Source organism: Oryctolagus cuniculus, chromosome 2 (assembly GCF_964237555.1).
Source record: "Oryctolagus cuniculus chromosome 2, mOryCun1.1, whole genome shotgun sequence".
NCBI classification, from domain to species: domain Eukaryota; kingdom Metazoa; phylum Chordata; class Mammalia; order Lagomorpha; family Leporidae; genus Oryctolagus; species Oryctolagus cuniculus.
In genome coordinates this window covers 102,449,056-102,465,753 of record NC_091433.1, presented here as the reverse complement: position 1 = coordinate 102,465,753, position 16,698 = coordinate 102,449,056, and the positions used below count along the sequence as shown (strand labels likewise).

The following is a 16,698-nucleotide window of genomic DNA, read 5'->3' as shown; positions in this document are numbered from 1 at the left end:
CATGGCAACTCATGACAAGAGCTTCAGGTGATTATGACGCCAAAAACAGGAGTGTCAATTGTTAAATCAACAACAGGAGTCACTGTGCACTTACTCCCCATGTAGGATCTCTGTCCTTAATGTGTTGTACAATGTGAATTAATGCTATAACTAGTACTCAAACAGTACTTTACATTTTGTGTTTCTGTGTGGGTGCAAACTGTTGAAATCTTTACTTAATATATACTAAATTGATCATCTGTATATAAAGATAATTGAAAATGAATCTTGATGTGAATGGAATGGGAGAGGGAGCGAGAGGTGGGAGGGTTGCGGGTGGGAGGGAAGTTCCGGGGGCGGGGGGGGGGGAAGGACTGTAATCCAAAAGCTGTACTTTGGAAATTTATATTTACTAAATAAAAGTAAAAAAGAAGGGGGCTATGGTCAAAAAGAAACAATAACAAGTAAGTAGTGTACAGCATGCACAAACATTGGAAGCCACACACACAGTTGATGGAAATGTGAAATGACGTAGCTACTTTGGCAAACGGCTGCTAGATCCTCAAAAGCTAAGCAGTTTCCATAGGAGATAATAGATGTGCAAATCAAATGTGGTATAGTCACACCATGTACTATTTGGTAACAAAATATGTAAAGACTGATACAAAGTATGACATGAATGAACCCTGAGAACATTCTGCTAAGTAAAGAAGCCAATCACAAAAGGACAAACAGTGCATTATTCCATTTTTATGAAATATCCTGCTTTGGCAAATCTATGCAGACAGAAAGTAGACTGATTAGTGGTTGCCTGTGGTTTGCAGTGTAGGATACTGGCAGAAAAGAGATACTAATGGGTACAGGGTTTCTCTTTGAGACTTTAAAATTGGATGTGGTGATCATTGCACAACTCTGAACATACCACAAACCATTGATTTCTAGACTTTTAAGGGTGAGCTACATAGTATGTGAGGTATATCTCAATAAAGTTGTTATTTAAAAAACAATACAAAGGTTCGGGGCCAGCGCTGTGATGGGCTGAGCCTTCATTTGTGGTGCTGGCATCCCATATGGACGCCAGTTCCTGTCCTGGCTCCTCCTCTTCTGATCCAGCTCCCTGTTTATGGCCTGGGAAAGCAGTGGAAGATGGTTTAAGTACATGGGTCCCTGCACCCGTGTGGGAGATTTGGAAAAAACTCCAGGCTCTTGGCTTCGGATTGGTTTAGCTTGTGGCCATCTAGGGAGTGAACCAGTGGATGGAAGACCTTTCTCTCTGTCTCTCCTTCTCTCTTGTCTGTAGCTCTACCTCTCAAATAAATAAATAAAATCTTAAAAACAAAACAAAACAAAACAAAACAAAAAAACCAGAAAGGTTCAATCTCTTTGGACTCACTGTGCCACACAACAGGGAAATAGAATTCTTTAGCTGGTAAGTTTGTGGTGACCTTCAACAAGTTGGCTATTAGCCAAGAAAGCACCCAAGGTATTCATCAAAGTGGCGTGTGAACCACAAAGGTTAAAAACCGCTATAGTGGAAAATGGTATCACACTTCCTCCAAAAGTTACACCTACAGTTTCCACATTGTCCAGTCATTCCACCCCTACAAATATCCAGAACTGAAAAACCATGCTCACATAAACGCTAATACCCGTGTGTTCACAGCACCATTACTCACGATGGCATCAGATCACTAACTGCAAATGTCCACTGACGGAGAAACAGATGAATAAAACGTAGTCTGTCCATACAATGCAATACTGTCCACACACACGCAGGAATGAAGGACTGATTCATGCTACAGTGTGGCGCGTTTTACATCCTTCCACTCATACGACATGAGCACAAAAGGCAAATGCGTACAGGCAGAGCGTGGTTTCAGTGGTTGCCCAGAGGAATTCAACTAGCAAGAGAAAGTGATTGCTAACGGTGCAGGTTTCTTTTTGGGGTGATAAAAAACAGTGTGAAATCATAATGTGGTGCTGCTGTACAACTCTGCGTATACGCCACAAGCCCCTTAAGTGTACGATGGAGAAGTGTACAAACTCAGAAGTGTGTATGCGAGTTTCGTGGTTATGTCAGTTAACTCTCAATTTTAAAAATCAATACCATGTGTTGTAAATGTAACATGTAAATACCAATCAGATGAGCAAACTTACCAAAATTCTTTTGCGATCCTTTTCTGATAAAAACTTTACTGGTGGGTATTTCTGGGTGAAGCTGTGTAACATGGAGAGATTGAAAAGAAGAAAGTCAATTATCTCACGTTGCGAACTCTCCCCGCCCACCATCAAAGCCAAGGCCAGGCTGAGGAACTGCTACTGTTTGCCCCTTCTTTCTACCACAAACGAGCCCTGAGGACGCAAGGACTCACTGTCTAACTGGAATCAAGAAATATCTGACATGCTCCTTGCTTGCAACCAAGCTGGGAACATGTTTTGAGAGTCCATCCTTGAGAAGTGCAAGTTTAAGGAGCTACTGGAAGCTGGTAGGGCAGAGGAGGCATGACCTCTTCTCAATCCAGTTAGAGGCATAAAATGTGGGAGGTGGCAGCATTCTCAAGAAGCTGCGCGAAGTGTGGAAGAAGGCAGCCACAGGTGGTCACGGTCCAGGGCAAGAGTCGGTGCCTCCCAAGGTTGGAGGGGAGACTCACAAAGCTTTGCGTCCTGTTCTGGGCAGTCACAAATCCAGCCTCCCCTTTCTGACCAGCGTCCCTGGCAGCAGCACCTGCTGTCCAGCATGGGCTGCTCTGATCCTTTCTTAGTTTCACCTTATCTTTTGGTGCCCTCTTGCTCCCCTAAAGGGGCCATAGGTCACCCCCCCCCCGCCCCGCCATGCAGAGGTTCCAGGAGCAGAGAAGCACATGGGCATACGAAATGCTCAGAGAGGGGTAATGAATATAGATTGGAAATTGCATTCTTGAAGTGATTCAATTAGTAACAGAAGTGCTTCATGTAAAATCCAGACGATCGGCTTCATGGTTATTATTTTCAGTAGAGAGGTGCTAGGCCAGGTGGCATAGTCCTCATGGTTCTCTGTCCCCAGAACAAGCCCAGAGCTGGGACACAAAGTGCATTTCCTTTATGGCTGCTGAATGAAACAGAGTGTGACAAGTCATTACACGGATGGCCTGGACAGGTAGGTGTTCCTCACATGTGGAAGGTGTGTAGGGCTGCTTAAATCGGTGCCCTTCTTTATATTGTAGACAAACTATCCCATTAAAAACTTCCAGATTTTCAAAAGGTCAAGTTATTTAGACTAGAAAACCAGAGGTTGGCAGATGGGAGGGTGGGGTAAGAGCCCTGGTTGTCCCCTTGTTAGCTCTGTGACCCCGCTGGGTGCAGGGCTAACTACAGCTCCCTGTCTACAGGGCTGCCCTGGCCCAGCCTGTCTCCAGGGCACACTGACCCTAGGGAGTGCATAACGACTATTAACCATGCAGCTGGGGAGCAGGTTCAAGTGCTGCCTTCAGTTGGCGACTCTGTAGGACCCAGGGGAATGGGATCTATGCCTTGCTTGCCAAAGACTTCTGCTCATTCCATACCCTTCCTCAATTACTCAGCTGAGGGAGGACAATGTACAACTCAGCTCTGTCCACAAGCCCCCTCGCACCCCTGAGCTTGTGACACCTGTACTTCAGCCTCAGTCGCTGAGCTGCATACTCAGTCACGTGGCACAGCAGAAACTCGCCCTCCTCCCCTCTGCCACTCCTGAGCACCATGACTCCACTGTCCCATAGCAGGAAAGGCTGGTGCCGGCCTGGACTAGGCCCGTTCCCTCACCCACTACGGGAGCTTGCTCTCGACCATCTGTATGAGTTGAAATACCCAGGGACTGGGACTGCAGCTATGCACCAGCTCATGAGATAGAAGGGTAGAACTGATCCTGCGACGGGCATCCCAGGAATGAGCACAACCATTTGCCCAAGAAACCAAGTTTTATTCCAAGTGATTAGCTTAGAATACAGTTGTCCCTCGGTATCTGCAGGGTGCTGGTTCTAAGGTCCCCCACAGACCAGAGGCTCAAATCTCTTCTATACAATGACATCCTCTCATTTCTTTAAGTCAGTCCTAGATGACTTACAATACCTAACACAACACAAATGCTTCATAAGTAGTTATTATCCTGTAGTGTTTAGGGAATAATGGCAAGAAAACAAAGTCTATACATGTTCAGTATAAAGGGAACTTTTCCCACCAGATATTTTGTGAGGCTGTTTGAACCTGCAGATGTGGGAGTCACAGACACAGGGCTGAGTGCAGTCCCAGTCTGGAAGCCAGAAGTGAAACTTGGTATGCTATTTCTACCAGGAAGAAAAGGATGGGTGGTTATCCTTACTCAGTAAGACAGAAGCGAAAGCTCAGTGACTTGTATAGATAGGATGGACTCAAAAATACCTCTACCATGTCTGAAACATTTTGTTTAAAAGATGAAACAGTTGGTTTTCTGCTTTGTTTTTCTTCAAAATGTAGGGACAGGTTTCAGATTTCATATGCATGGTTAATTATTAAACTTCTGTGGTGTGGGCTGCACCTGCAGGTGGCCACTCAGAGCCCCCGTGCACCTGCTGTGCTTACTCAGGGCTGGGCAGTGGGTAGTAGGCTGTGGAGAGGCAGAAGGGGGTGAAAATCTGACTCACTGTACAGGGGCAAGTGACTCAGGGACATGTTCTATGCAGCCACTGGAATACAGTGATGGAGGCTGAAGGAAGTCCCGCCCCATGAAGCTCACATTCCTGAGTGTGAGGCTAGTAGCTCAGAATGGAGAATGAAACAAAAAGTGGATCTTCTCTTTCCTCATCTCCTCCCCAAATTAAACCTTCACTAATTACTTTATGCAATTCTAGACTCTAACCTTACTGTTTAGCAGGATAGCCAGTAAGAAGGAGGCTTACTTGGAACCTAAAATATCATCTTGAGTTGCCATCCATTCAAAACACACTTGAAGACACAGAGGCAACTAAACCAATGGCATATTATCAGGCCTCCAAATCACAGGTTTTGGATAAATGTATTTAAGCAACTGTGGATCGAAAATATCCAGAAAAAAAAAAGTTACATCTATATCGACCATGTACGGTCTTTTTGGCTTGTCATTACTGCCTCAACACAGGATAAATCTAGAGATTTAAAGTACGCGGGAAGATGTGCTTGGGATAGAGACACACACTGTGCCGTTTTATGTGAGGGACCTGAGTGAGCATCCTACAGGGCTGCATCCATTCCTACCACAAAGCCTGTGTGACCTCTGCCACAGGCTCCTCCACCTGACCGCCCGCTGGCCTGCAGGACACAAGCATTTAGAACCACAAAGAACCAACCTGCAGCCCCAAGGGTCAAATGCTAGCCCTCTGCTCCACTGTACAGGCAGCTCCCACCGCTTGAGAAGAGTGAGCTACCAGTAAATTCTTAAGATTAAATTCTCACTTGCGCTTCTCTTGTCGCTTGAAAGCAGAAAGAACACCATCTAAGTCTCAAAGGGAATCGCATAATTCTCATATTTTAAGAGATCCTGTTTGTAAGTCCCGGGGAAGTTACGTAATTGATTCATTTTTTTTTTCCCCAAAAAGATAAAATAGGAGCAGACGGTTACCCTGGCAGTGAAGATGCCCACGTCCCACGTGGACTGCCTGGGTTCAGTTCCTGGCTCGTTCTTGCCTCCAGCTTCCTACCAGGCAGACCTTGGGAGGCAGTGATAACTGCTCCAGTAACTGCTACCCATGCTGCCACTCCTGTCACCCATGCTGGAGACCTGGACTGCATTCCCAGCACCTGTCTCCAGTCTCCAGTTTGAATCTGGAGAGTAAACCAGTGGATGGCCACTCACTCTCTGTCTGTGGTCTCTCACCACTTTTCCAATAAATAAAAAATAGTCTAAAAATTAAAACATGAATATTATTGTCTAAAGAAAATGATTGTGTTTGGATAGATTTTTTTTTGTAAACCAACATAAAACAGTGGGTTTTCTTAGCATAAACTAGTTTTTTTAAAAAGCTTCCTTTAAAATATCTCAAAATTAGGGGGCCGCTACTGTAGTGTAGCAGGTAAAGTTGCTTTCTGCAGTGCTGGTATCCCATATGGGTGTCGGTTCGAGTCCCGGCTGCTCCACTTCTGATCCAGCTCTCTGATATGACCTGAAAAAGCAGTAGAAGATGGCCAAGTCCTTGGGCCCCTGCATCCGCATGGGAGATCTGCAAGAAGCTCCTGGCTCCCGGCTTTGGATCGGCACAGCTCTGGTGGTTGTGGCCATCTGAGGAGTGAACCCGCAGATGGATGACCTCTCTCTCTCTCTGCCTCTGCCTCTCTGCAACTCTTTCAAATAACTAAATAAATCTTTTTTTTTTTTTTTAATCTCAAATTATATAGCCTTTTCAAAGACAGAATTTCTGGCTCCTTTTCAATGAAATGTTACCAGAAGTATAATTTCTGTAAAAAATCATGGCAAGAAGAATTTAAATCACAAACAACCTCACATTACTCAGGCAATCTGCCAGCTTTCACTCTGGTAAGAGTGGAAATGAAGGCTGACCTGAGTGTTCTGCTGAAGGTAAGAAAAGGAACAAGCACATTTTGTTGCATGAGTCTTCTCCACTCTCGTCCCCTTTGATCTTTTAATGAAAAATCAAAGAATAACTTCTCTTTATTTCTTCCTTTTGGTCTGGACTTAATTGAAGGACTCATAGAAACAGACTCATACCACCCAAAATCATCCCAAGAAAAGAAAACGAATTACTTCACCCCAATGAAATGTTTCCAGTTTTCTTTTTTAAATTTCTAAAGATTCAACTGTTACTCCAAATGTATGAAGTTTCTCACATACATATACTCAAAGGAAAAATCCTGGTGCCAGAGGTGCAAACATTTCTAGGAGCGAGAGTGACAGAGAGAGTGTCTGTGCAACAGGTCACGTGCCCGGGGAAGCCCCGAAGCCAAACAGTGAGGAGGAATTTACTTTGGAGTAGGATTCAGATAAACATTTCTTTCATACTGCACACTTTTTCCTTCTCAGCCACTTGACCTGAACTTGGCTTCCTAAATTCATTAGGCATCTAAACCCGTCACATGTTAACAGTTCAGCGACGAATGCTAATGGCTGCTGAGTTAGCATGGAGGCTTCATCTGGTCATGGGGGCCAGGAGGGCGTTCTCACCTGGGGATCAGTTAGGTGAGCCGTGTTCAGTCCGGCTTCTCTCTGTGCTTCCGGGCTCACTCACAGGGTAGTCATTCCTTTACACCTGTTCTACCTGCTGCCTGACCCTGAACTGTGATGCGTGACCTCTGAACTTTCAGCCCAAATAACCCCTTCCTTCCCAAGAAGCTCCTCTCAGGTGTTTTAGTGAGCGTCATGGAAGGCTAACAGACCTCCTGATGCTCACTGGGGATGCAAGCAGAAGAGACTGACCATGACGCATCAGCCTCCACATCCGCACCCTCTCACAGTGCCCACCAGTGAGAGGTGCCTCCACCCTCCAGACGGCTCTGCTCTCAGTTCTGCTAGACTTATCAGTACATGCCAGGCACCACCCGACCCCTCGCTGCAGCTACTCACAAGAGGTTACCCACGGGGTGCTCTTACGCAACCAGGTCCTTCCTCCTCCCAGGGTGCCCACTATTAGGGTTTACGCTTAAATGGGGAGAAAAGTAACAATGCTTAATGTGGGCCTTGGTTTAGTTTTGTCCTGGTTTGTAGACATCCAACTGACAGAGAAGGGTGCTTTTTCTGTTTTGTGAGGGAGAGAGAAGGAGAGAGCTCCTGTCAACTGCTTCACTCCCGAGATAGCTGGAGGGCCAGAAGCCAGAAGCCGGGAATGAAAAATTCAGTCCAGATCTCCCACGTGGGTGGCAGGAACCCAATTACTTGAGCCACCACTGCTGCCTCCCAGGTCTGCATCACTGGGAAGCTAGAATCAGGAACCAGGACCAGGTATACAACTTAGCTACTCTGGGTAGGTGCTGTGGCCCAGTGGATAGGGCCACCGCTTGGGACACCTGATTCCCATCCAGGAGTGCCTGGCTAGTTCACCAGCTACTCCTCGCCAATGTGTCTGGGAGGGAGCAAGGGCTTGGGTCCCTCCACCTATGTGGGAAACCAGGATGGAGTTCTGGTCTCCTGGTTTTAGTGTGCCCCAACCCTGGCTGTTGTGAGCATTTGGGAAGATCTCTCTCTTTCTGTGTGTGTGTCCCTTTCTGTCACTCTGCCTTTCAAATAAATAAACAAACCTTACAAAAAAAAAAAAAAAAAAAAAAAAGGGCAAAAAAAAAAAAAAAAAACACCCAAACCCAGGTACCGGTACTCAGTTACGGTCCGTGGGCCATTAAGTGGTGTCTCACTGCTAGGCTAAATGTTCACTCCAGGAGCACTTTAAACTTAGATTTTACAGTTAGGCTTCAGGAAGCTTTTCTGAAAATATGAATTAAGTAAGTAAATAAATATCTTTTCTTTCTGGAGAGAAGCCATGGCTCTTATCAGAAACAGCCCCTCAAAGGGGAAAAAAAGGATTTTAAAACACTGCATTCATACAGTTTTACCCTCTCATGGACAGGTCCCCTGTCTGAAGGCTGTCTTCCATTTCTCACAGTACAGAATTCATTATTCAGTGGATACGAACTTGCATCAGATACTGGACTTTCCCTACCATGCAACTAAGATAGAAACATTTTTCCTCAACTCGAAACCAGAAGAACACATACCTCTTCTCCAAATCTCTGATCTTCTCTCTTAGTGGTTCAACAATCTGGAATAATAGTAATAAATAAATAAATAAAACAAACAAACACAGTCTTCTACCACTTTTACCCCAATCTGACATTTCAGATAAGCATGACAAAAGGTGAAACAGCTTTTAATTTCTTCTACAAATTTGCTTCTAATCTGAAATGAACCCACTCTGGAACCACCACACTAGAATTAAACAGGTAAACCGCACGCTGGCTCTCTTATGTCACAGTCACCTCCTCGTCACACTCCTTACTAGGAGGAATGCAAAGGTGCTCCAGGTTCAAGACGGACAGATCAACACCGTCCGGCTCTTTTCAGGAAGAAGAGAGTCCCTAAGGGCAGCCCAAGTTTCTGCACTGGTTTCCATGTTACCGGCACATAAACCGCAGGCTGAGAGTGAGCGCACATCCATGTGTGCCACAGGAGCTTGGGCAGACTGAGCTGAGGGCTTCTCCATGATGTCAGGTCCTCCCATCCCCTCCCACACTCAAGCTATTGTAATTATTTTAAAAGAGGAGGTGTATCAGCTTTTAGTTAGGCGGGTGTGTGACTCCCCAGTCTGTGCACACAGATGCTTTTTGTCCTTATATATGGTATGGGTCTCCTTTCAGCACCTGCCAAAGTGACTGGGGGCTGGTATTCGTTCCATCTCTCAAAGGTAATCACTTCATGTGGAAGTCTAAATTTTTTCTGCTCTGAAGGCAGAATTTAACACATCGCACTTTAACAAAAACAGACAAGTGGTGACAAAACGACTGCATCTACAGGATAACAGAGAGACTCCTTGTGAATAAAGTACAATTTTAGATGGCTTTGAAATCACACAACAGCAGTAAGCTACCAAAACAAAGACACTCGCACAAGCAGAAGAAAGGAAATGGAGAAATTCACCAATACAATACAAGAGAACATGGAGAGAGACTAACCTCTTCAATCTTGCTTTCAATTTTTAGTTCACTGGTTTCCTGGATAGACCTGTTGAGTAGAAAGCTATAAAACTGAGATCAACTGAAAGGCTCCATGACTTCAAGATTTGCTTCTGATATAATTATCATGACACAAATGCTACAGGCCAGCTCCTCGTCCTGCTCAAGTGTATGTCACTTTCTCCGGAAGGGAGCAAATCTCCTGAACCCATCGATGAACGAGCCCAGTATCCGAGAGGATTGGATCTAGAGCACACACCCGAAAATCTGTGGGTGTTCATGTCCTTAACATAAAATGGTACAATATTTGCACAGACCCTGTGCACATCCTCCCACAGACCTCTATATGACTTACACTATCTAACACAGTGTACCTGCTATGCGAACAGCTGACACGCTGTAAGATTTAAGGGATTATGTATGACCAGAGAAGCAACTCGGTACACATTTAGTTCAGACATAACCCTGTTTTTGATCTGCAGCCAGCTGAATCCAGGGATGTGGAGGGCCAACTGTACTATCTAATGGATTATTTCTATGAAACTAAAACAATGTCCTTTCCGTGTTGCCTCCAGTATGGGATTTTTAAGGAGAAGCAGGAAGTGTTTCCATAGGAGTACATGTTTGTTTGCTGGGCCCTCCCAGGGATTTGATGCAAAATGGAGTATTTCCAAGAAAAAAACACAGAGCTCCTTCAAATGGGATCTGAGCACCCCACCTAGCCATACACAGCAGGCTTTGTCAGGAGACACAGGAGCCCTGGCGGCAGAAATCGGATCAACACCACCCCACCCACCTTGCAAAGCCAACCCCACAGGAAAAGCCTCCTGGGGCCAGCAACCTTTCGCCCCTGTGGCCCTGCACAGGGCACTGCAGCCCTAATGCTGACTTCATCGTCACAGTCCTGAGTGCTCTTCTTTCATGTGGCAGTGTCAAGAAACAACACAGGGGCCCGCATTCTTCCTTATGTGAAAAACCGTACTGGCAATAGCAAGAGTGTTTTATGGTAAATGCTCATTACCTTTTGTTGATTAAAAAAAAAGGCTATTTTTCAATTTGGTGAACAGAAGGATTTTACTGAGACAAGTGTGCCTCTTGCCCTCTTAAGAAGAAATAATTAATCCTCAGAGCAGAGGCTCCCTTAGACTACTCTAGGATAGATAGATGGCCTCAGCCCCCACATCACACAGGTTGAACACCCCTCATCTGAAAATCCTAAATCCAAAATGCCCCCAAATCCAAAACTTTCTGGGTGCTGACATGGTGCCACAAGTGGAAAATTCCACATCTGATCTCATGTGACCGTCACAGTCAAAGCACAGGTACACTGAAGTACTGTATAAAACTGCCCAGCTATGTGTCTATGGTGTATGGGAAATATCAATGAATATTGTGCTTCCACTTGTCCCCTCTCCAAGACATATCACTATGTACATGCAATTATTCCAAAATTTAAAAAAATTCAAAGTCCAAACCACTTCCCATTCCAAACTTCAGATAAGGAATAGTCAACTTTAGTTAGCTCCCTAGGGCCAAGACCAGCCTGATTTCCCAAGACAGCTCCCTTCTGAAGCAACGGCTGTGTTCTTTCCCAAGCCACCTAGCAACGCCCACGGACCTCTGAGTGGCGTGAAGACCAGGGTCAGTCCTCTCTTGGGAAGGGGAGGGCGTGGGCATCCTGGAGGACAAGCCCTTTCTTTACATCTGGGTAAATGTTAAAATTAGGTGATTCATTGCGAATACCCACAGGTGAATAGAAAGGGTCCAGATGCTTGAAAAGCACAAAATTCAGTTTCATTTTTAAAGTATTCAATTAACCATGACATCCATGGCAGACAGGGAACAACTACAATGTGTCTATAAAGCCCAAACACAACACATAAGTAATTGAAAACAATTACCTCATATTAACGAAGTTGCCCCAAACAGCTGAAAAATAAAGAAGAAAAAAGTCAATATTTAAATCCACAACATGGAAGGATTCAAATTGATTAAAAGATTTAGTTTTTAAACAATATTTTAAAGCTCACTGAGAAAACTACACTATAGCCCACGAAGATGACACAATCTACACTTCGTTTTCAAAGACTTAAGTCCTCCCAGAAGTTAGTGAGAACAGGATCCTGTGGAGCCCCGTGTTTTGGAATACCCCTTTTGGCCTTTGTAGTTCAAGGGTGACTGCGTTCTAATGAACAGAATGTCCTCAACCTGTGCTTGAGGGAGGGTCCAGGCAAAAGTTAGACACCTGCATGCCTGAAAGAGAACCCCTCCCTTTAATTGTTGATGACAAGTTAAACAGGAGTGATGGCCTCAAGCTGTGTCTTAGCTCCATCTGTTCTAGACTCTCACCAATTCCCCTCTCTCAGTCTCTGGTCTGTTGCGGGGGGGGGGGGGGGGGTCCTTCTCTGATTACAGGCACCTGGTGGGCAGGTTATCCAACACAGCTGGCCCTCAACTCGGGGGTCTAGACCAGCCCTGCCCCACAGTGCAACATAATGCCAGGGGACTGCTGCGGTTTCCATGTCCCCACTGTGAAGCATGATGAATTGGGACCAGGTGGGCAGACGCGACTGGGTCTAGTGGATTCATGGGTTACAGCAGGGTCATCACCACTGTAAGAGGGATTTTCCTCTGTCCCACCTGTGGTGCACCCCGCTCGGCCAGGACCCAGCAGGTGCCTCCACCATGCTCATGGACTCCAAGAACTGTGTCTTAAATAAGCCTCTTTTGCTTTGTTAACTTGCCCAGCCTTGGGTATTATCATAGCAACACAGACCAGACGAAGACAATGGCTTTGAAATGCAACGCTAGACCACAAGCAACCTTTAGCGTGAAATGTGTGGTCCTAGTATTTTGCACACATCCCCATGTGGCCCTCCTGCAGCCTCTTAACACACCCTGACAGGCTATGGGTTGCCTGGTGCTCTCAGGTGCTTCCAGGGCAGGGGACGCATGCCTGCCTGGGCAGGGGCTGGCAGCTCTGTGAGGTGGGGAAGGACTTGAGGTGAATGTCCAACAACCCCAGCCTCCTTGCGTCGCCATCTTCTGGTACCTAGTGGAGGCTTACTAAGTATTTTTTTCAGTAGGATCCAGTGGCCAGAATCCTAGTCTCCTAAGAAATTCCCATGGTCCAAAAGGGGAATACTGCTGACTCCATCAAAGCGCTTCCCTCTTTAAACCGAAGAGGAAGCTACTGACGGAGAACACAGCCATAATAAACAACAGTGGGAAGGAGGCATGAAGTGGGAGAGACTAAAATACAGCTGTATGGGACTCAGTATTCATTTTTTTCTGAAAAGGATGCTTATATCTTTGGACCATGTAATTTTACTGTGGAGTATTATTCTCACGAAATACATATATATACTCATACAGGAAAGTTGCCTTCACAAACATCATAACCTTATTTATGATCACACACACACAATGAACGAACCCAAATATCCCACAACTGGTGATCTGCTGTATAAACTGTGATACAAGCATTCAGTGTAATCAGAAACCTGTTAAGGGTTGCAGCTGACACTGGTGTAACAAAAGACAGTTTAACAGGGCCGGCGCTGTGGCATATGTAGCGGGTAAAGCCGCAGTCTGCGGTGCCAGCATCCCATGTCAGCACCCTGTTCGTGCTCCTGGCTGCTCCACTTCCGATCCAGCTCCCTGCGAATGGCCTGGGAAAGGCAGCGTAAGACGGCTCAGGTGTATGAGCTCCTGCTACCCATGTGAGAGACCTGGAAGAAGCTTCTGGCTCCTGGCTTCAGCTTGGCCCAGACCTAGCTGTTGCAGCCATCTGGGATGTGAACCAGCAGATGGCAGATCTCTTGTTCTCTCTCTCGCTGTCTCTCCCTCTTTCTAACTCTTTCAAATCAATCAATCAATCTTAGGTTAACAAGAGGAAAGTGCAATGCATGTATTTAATCATAGCTATATAGCACTCAGGAGCCTTCAGAACAAACGCCCAAAGGCACAGGGCAAAGTCTCTATTTCATGCTTGGGTTTAATGACTCAGGGACAACTGTGTAGAAACGCGACTGGACAAGGGACGTGTGGGCCAGTGGTAACAGCAATGGACGAGGAGACCCAGCGAGGCCTGTCGGCTCACATTCTTCCCGGCCTCTCTCTGCAGCACTCCTTCCTGCCGGCTGTGAGCAAGGGCCCTGTCTGGAATGGGGGTCTGACTGCAGTTAAACAAGGGAGCTCAGAGGCTGGCTTCACAGCCAAGGAGAGGGACGGCCGGAAGGTTTCAGGTTTTAGGGCTGGCTTTGGGGCAAGGGGATTCTTCTAAAACCTGCCCCAGGAGGAGGAATTCTGGTTTCAGAGTCTCACTTCGGGAGAGGCTGAAGGGTGGGAGGAGATGGGCGGGCAGGAGAGGCCAAGGAAACCGGGCTCTGCAGCTGCTCTGAGGCCTTCCAGTCTCCTCCAGTTCAAAGGACTCCGCAGGCCAAAGTGGCTTTCTTTGGGGTGGTGTTTTTGGAACCCCAATGCATCAAAATGCAGCTATGACAGGAGCAGATGACCCAATAAATACCTGCCATGAGTTTCACCACTAAAAACTACATCACAAAGAAAGAGACTGTGAAGCAGGCCAAATCCTGAGTTTAAATAGCGCCACGAGTGATTGTTTTTCCTTCTATTTCTGTGCTTGTCCTGTGTTTAGAACAGGAGGAGAGGGATTCTGGAACCCTTGCTAAGCTCCATGCGTCCGTTACCAGGTTCTCGGGCTCCCCCTCGGCTCAGACACCAGCACTGTCCCCACTTGACAAGCCCACAGATCCCCAGAGCCAGCCAAGGCCAGGAGGGCTTTACTGCGCCATCTCAAATAATGGCTGCAGGATGACAACTTACAGCTGCTTAACCGCACAAGCTGAGGCAGCCCCTGCTTGCCGTGCTGCAGAAGCCACTCGGCCAGGCGCCTTCTGCGTGGGGAGTGCCTCTGCGTGGCCTTTGCCAGTCCTTTCCAGGTCCTGAGTTGATTCAGCTTTTTGCTTTCCAACCTGTAGTCAGTATAAAGGTCCACTGCAGAGGCACCTCTGAATCCTTCCACCATCACTCAGTGCCTCCCGGAGCGGAGGCTGCCTGCTGGCCTGGACGCCGTCTCCTCCTGTCCCGCCTCCCTTCAGCAGCTCTCCTGGGGAAGCAGATGACAGCCAGGTTCCCAGATCAGCCTTCAGCAAGGAGGTCCAGGCCACATAATAGGTCAAGGCCTAGAGGGGTTTCTGAGGCTCACACCCTTCCTGGCTCCTAGAGAGGCTCCCAGCTCCCAGCTGCTCTACCCTTTCCCTACTGGCCCCTCCTCCAACATCAGACCCTCATGGTTGCTCCCTGCAAACACCCGTCTCCGACCCCAACCCTTTGGTTCACCTGTGGCTCTCCTGGCCACAGCAGACTCCACCCCCCAGCCCGTCAGCTTCACTTGCCCTCTCCAAGGAAGGGAATCTCCTTGGCCTCTCTTCCCTCACCAGGGGACACTGGACACTGGTCTGCCTGTGTGGCCACAGCACTCACTCCATGTTTTGTTCCAACTGGAGGCTTATGGGGGAGGAGGGTTTCCCTGTACAGTAAGATGTTTTCTTACATTTGTGACGCCAGGCACATGGGGTCCAAACGCTAACTTAGTCAAGGGGAAGCCAAAATACATTATCTTACTACTTTCTATCTTCAGGAGTGGGATAGCCAACTAATCTTAACCATATTTTTATCTCCAGGGTCAGGGGTCTCCTCAACTCACTAAATGCTGCACCTGCTTTGCTTGGTGAAGAAGAAAGAACTCAGCACTCAGCACAGACCAAAGGTGGACACACAGAAGCAGGACGGGAAAACACACATGATTTCCAACCACGATGGGGTCTTGCTCCTGTGGTTTTGCATGGAGAAGCCTGGAAGGTTGCATGGCACAGACTTTAAAAGTTAAATATTATTCAAAATTAATGCTGCTTTTAGAAATTTGCAACCTTCTGGAGTTATGCTGGCCTACCTCCCGGTGCCTCAAAGAGACAGCCAGGCATTACTAATACATGTTCCCTATAAATATTTGAACTGTTTGTACTTAACACTTGGAGTCAGTATCAAAAAAGTAAGTATAAGAGACATATATTCTCGGTTACTGACAAAAAAGCTTAAATTGAATTCCCTTATACACACTTCAAAACACTTTGACTTATTCTCATTTTTCATGTAAATTTTAAAAATGCTTTGTATGCAAACTGAGGCATAACAGTTTCATAGCTCTCATTATCTCTATGTCTAGACTTTGTGGTATACAGGGAAACCCAGTTCAAAATCTAAACTTGCACTTAGTTCAAGGGAATGAGTGTCCTGGGGGCTGGCATTATGGCACAGTGTGTTAAGCCACTGCATGTGACACCGGCATCCCATACTGGAGTGCTGATTTGGTTCCAGCTGCTCCACTTCCAACCCAGCTTCCTGCTAATGCACCTGGGAAGGCAGTGGATGATGGCCCAAATCCCCTGCCCCATGTGGGAGACCTGGAAGGTGTTCCAGCCTCCTGGTTTCAGCTTGGCTCAGCCCTGGCAGTTACAGTCATTTGGGGAGTGAAAGAGTAGATGGAGGCCGGCGCCGCGGCTCACTAGGCTAATCCTCCACTTTGCGGCACCGGCACACCGGGTTCTAGTCCCGGTCGGGGCGCCAGATTCTGTCCCGGTTGCCCCTTTTCCAGGCCAGCTCTCTGCTGTGGCCAGGGAGTGCAGTGGAGGATGGCCCAAGTGCTTGGGCCCTGCACCCCGTGGGAGACCAGGAGAAGCACCGGCTCCTGCCATCGGATCAGCGCGGTGCGCCGGCCGCGGCGGCCATTGGAGGGTGAACCAACGGCAAAGGAAGACCTTTCTCTCTGTCTCTCTCTCACTATCCACTCTGCCTGTCAAAAAGAAAAAAAAAAAAAAAGTAGATGGAAGATCTCTCTCTTTCCTTCTCTCTCTCTACCTTTCAAATAAATCTTTATATATATAAAAAAAAGAAATGAGTGTTCTTTTCCAACGAAGAAAAAAAAAATATTCTAACTCAACACTTTCATGGTCTCTGGTTAGTCTAACTCAGTTCTTAATTCCAGTCAGCTACCAT

At 46.7% G+C, this 16,698-nt stretch overlaps 1 protein-coding gene across 4 annotated transcripts in view; it reads right to left on the bottom strand.

Moving 5' to 3' along the window:
• The window catches only part of UXS1 (UDP-glucuronate decarboxylase 1), a 100,994-nt gene that overhangs the window by 53,472 nt on the left and 30,824 nt on the right, over nt 1-16,698 (bottom strand). For 2 of the 4 annotated variants that reach the window (XM_051834846.2, XM_070068698.1), the window contains exons 2-5: nt 11,523-11,550; nt 9,622-9,685; nt 8,668-8,711; nt 2,137-2,197 (exon numbers count right to left, since the gene is read on the bottom strand). In XM_051834846.2, the coding sequence (XP_051690806.1) occupies nt 2,137-2,197; nt 8,668-8,711; nt 9,622-9,685; nt 11,523-11,550 (197 nt within the window). Of the gene's footprint in view, nt 1-2,136; nt 2,198-8,667; nt 8,712-9,621; nt 9,704-11,522; nt 11,551-16,698 lie in introns of all 4 variants that reach the window. The other 2 variants (XM_051834855.2, XM_070068699.1) reach the window with 2 other exon arrangements.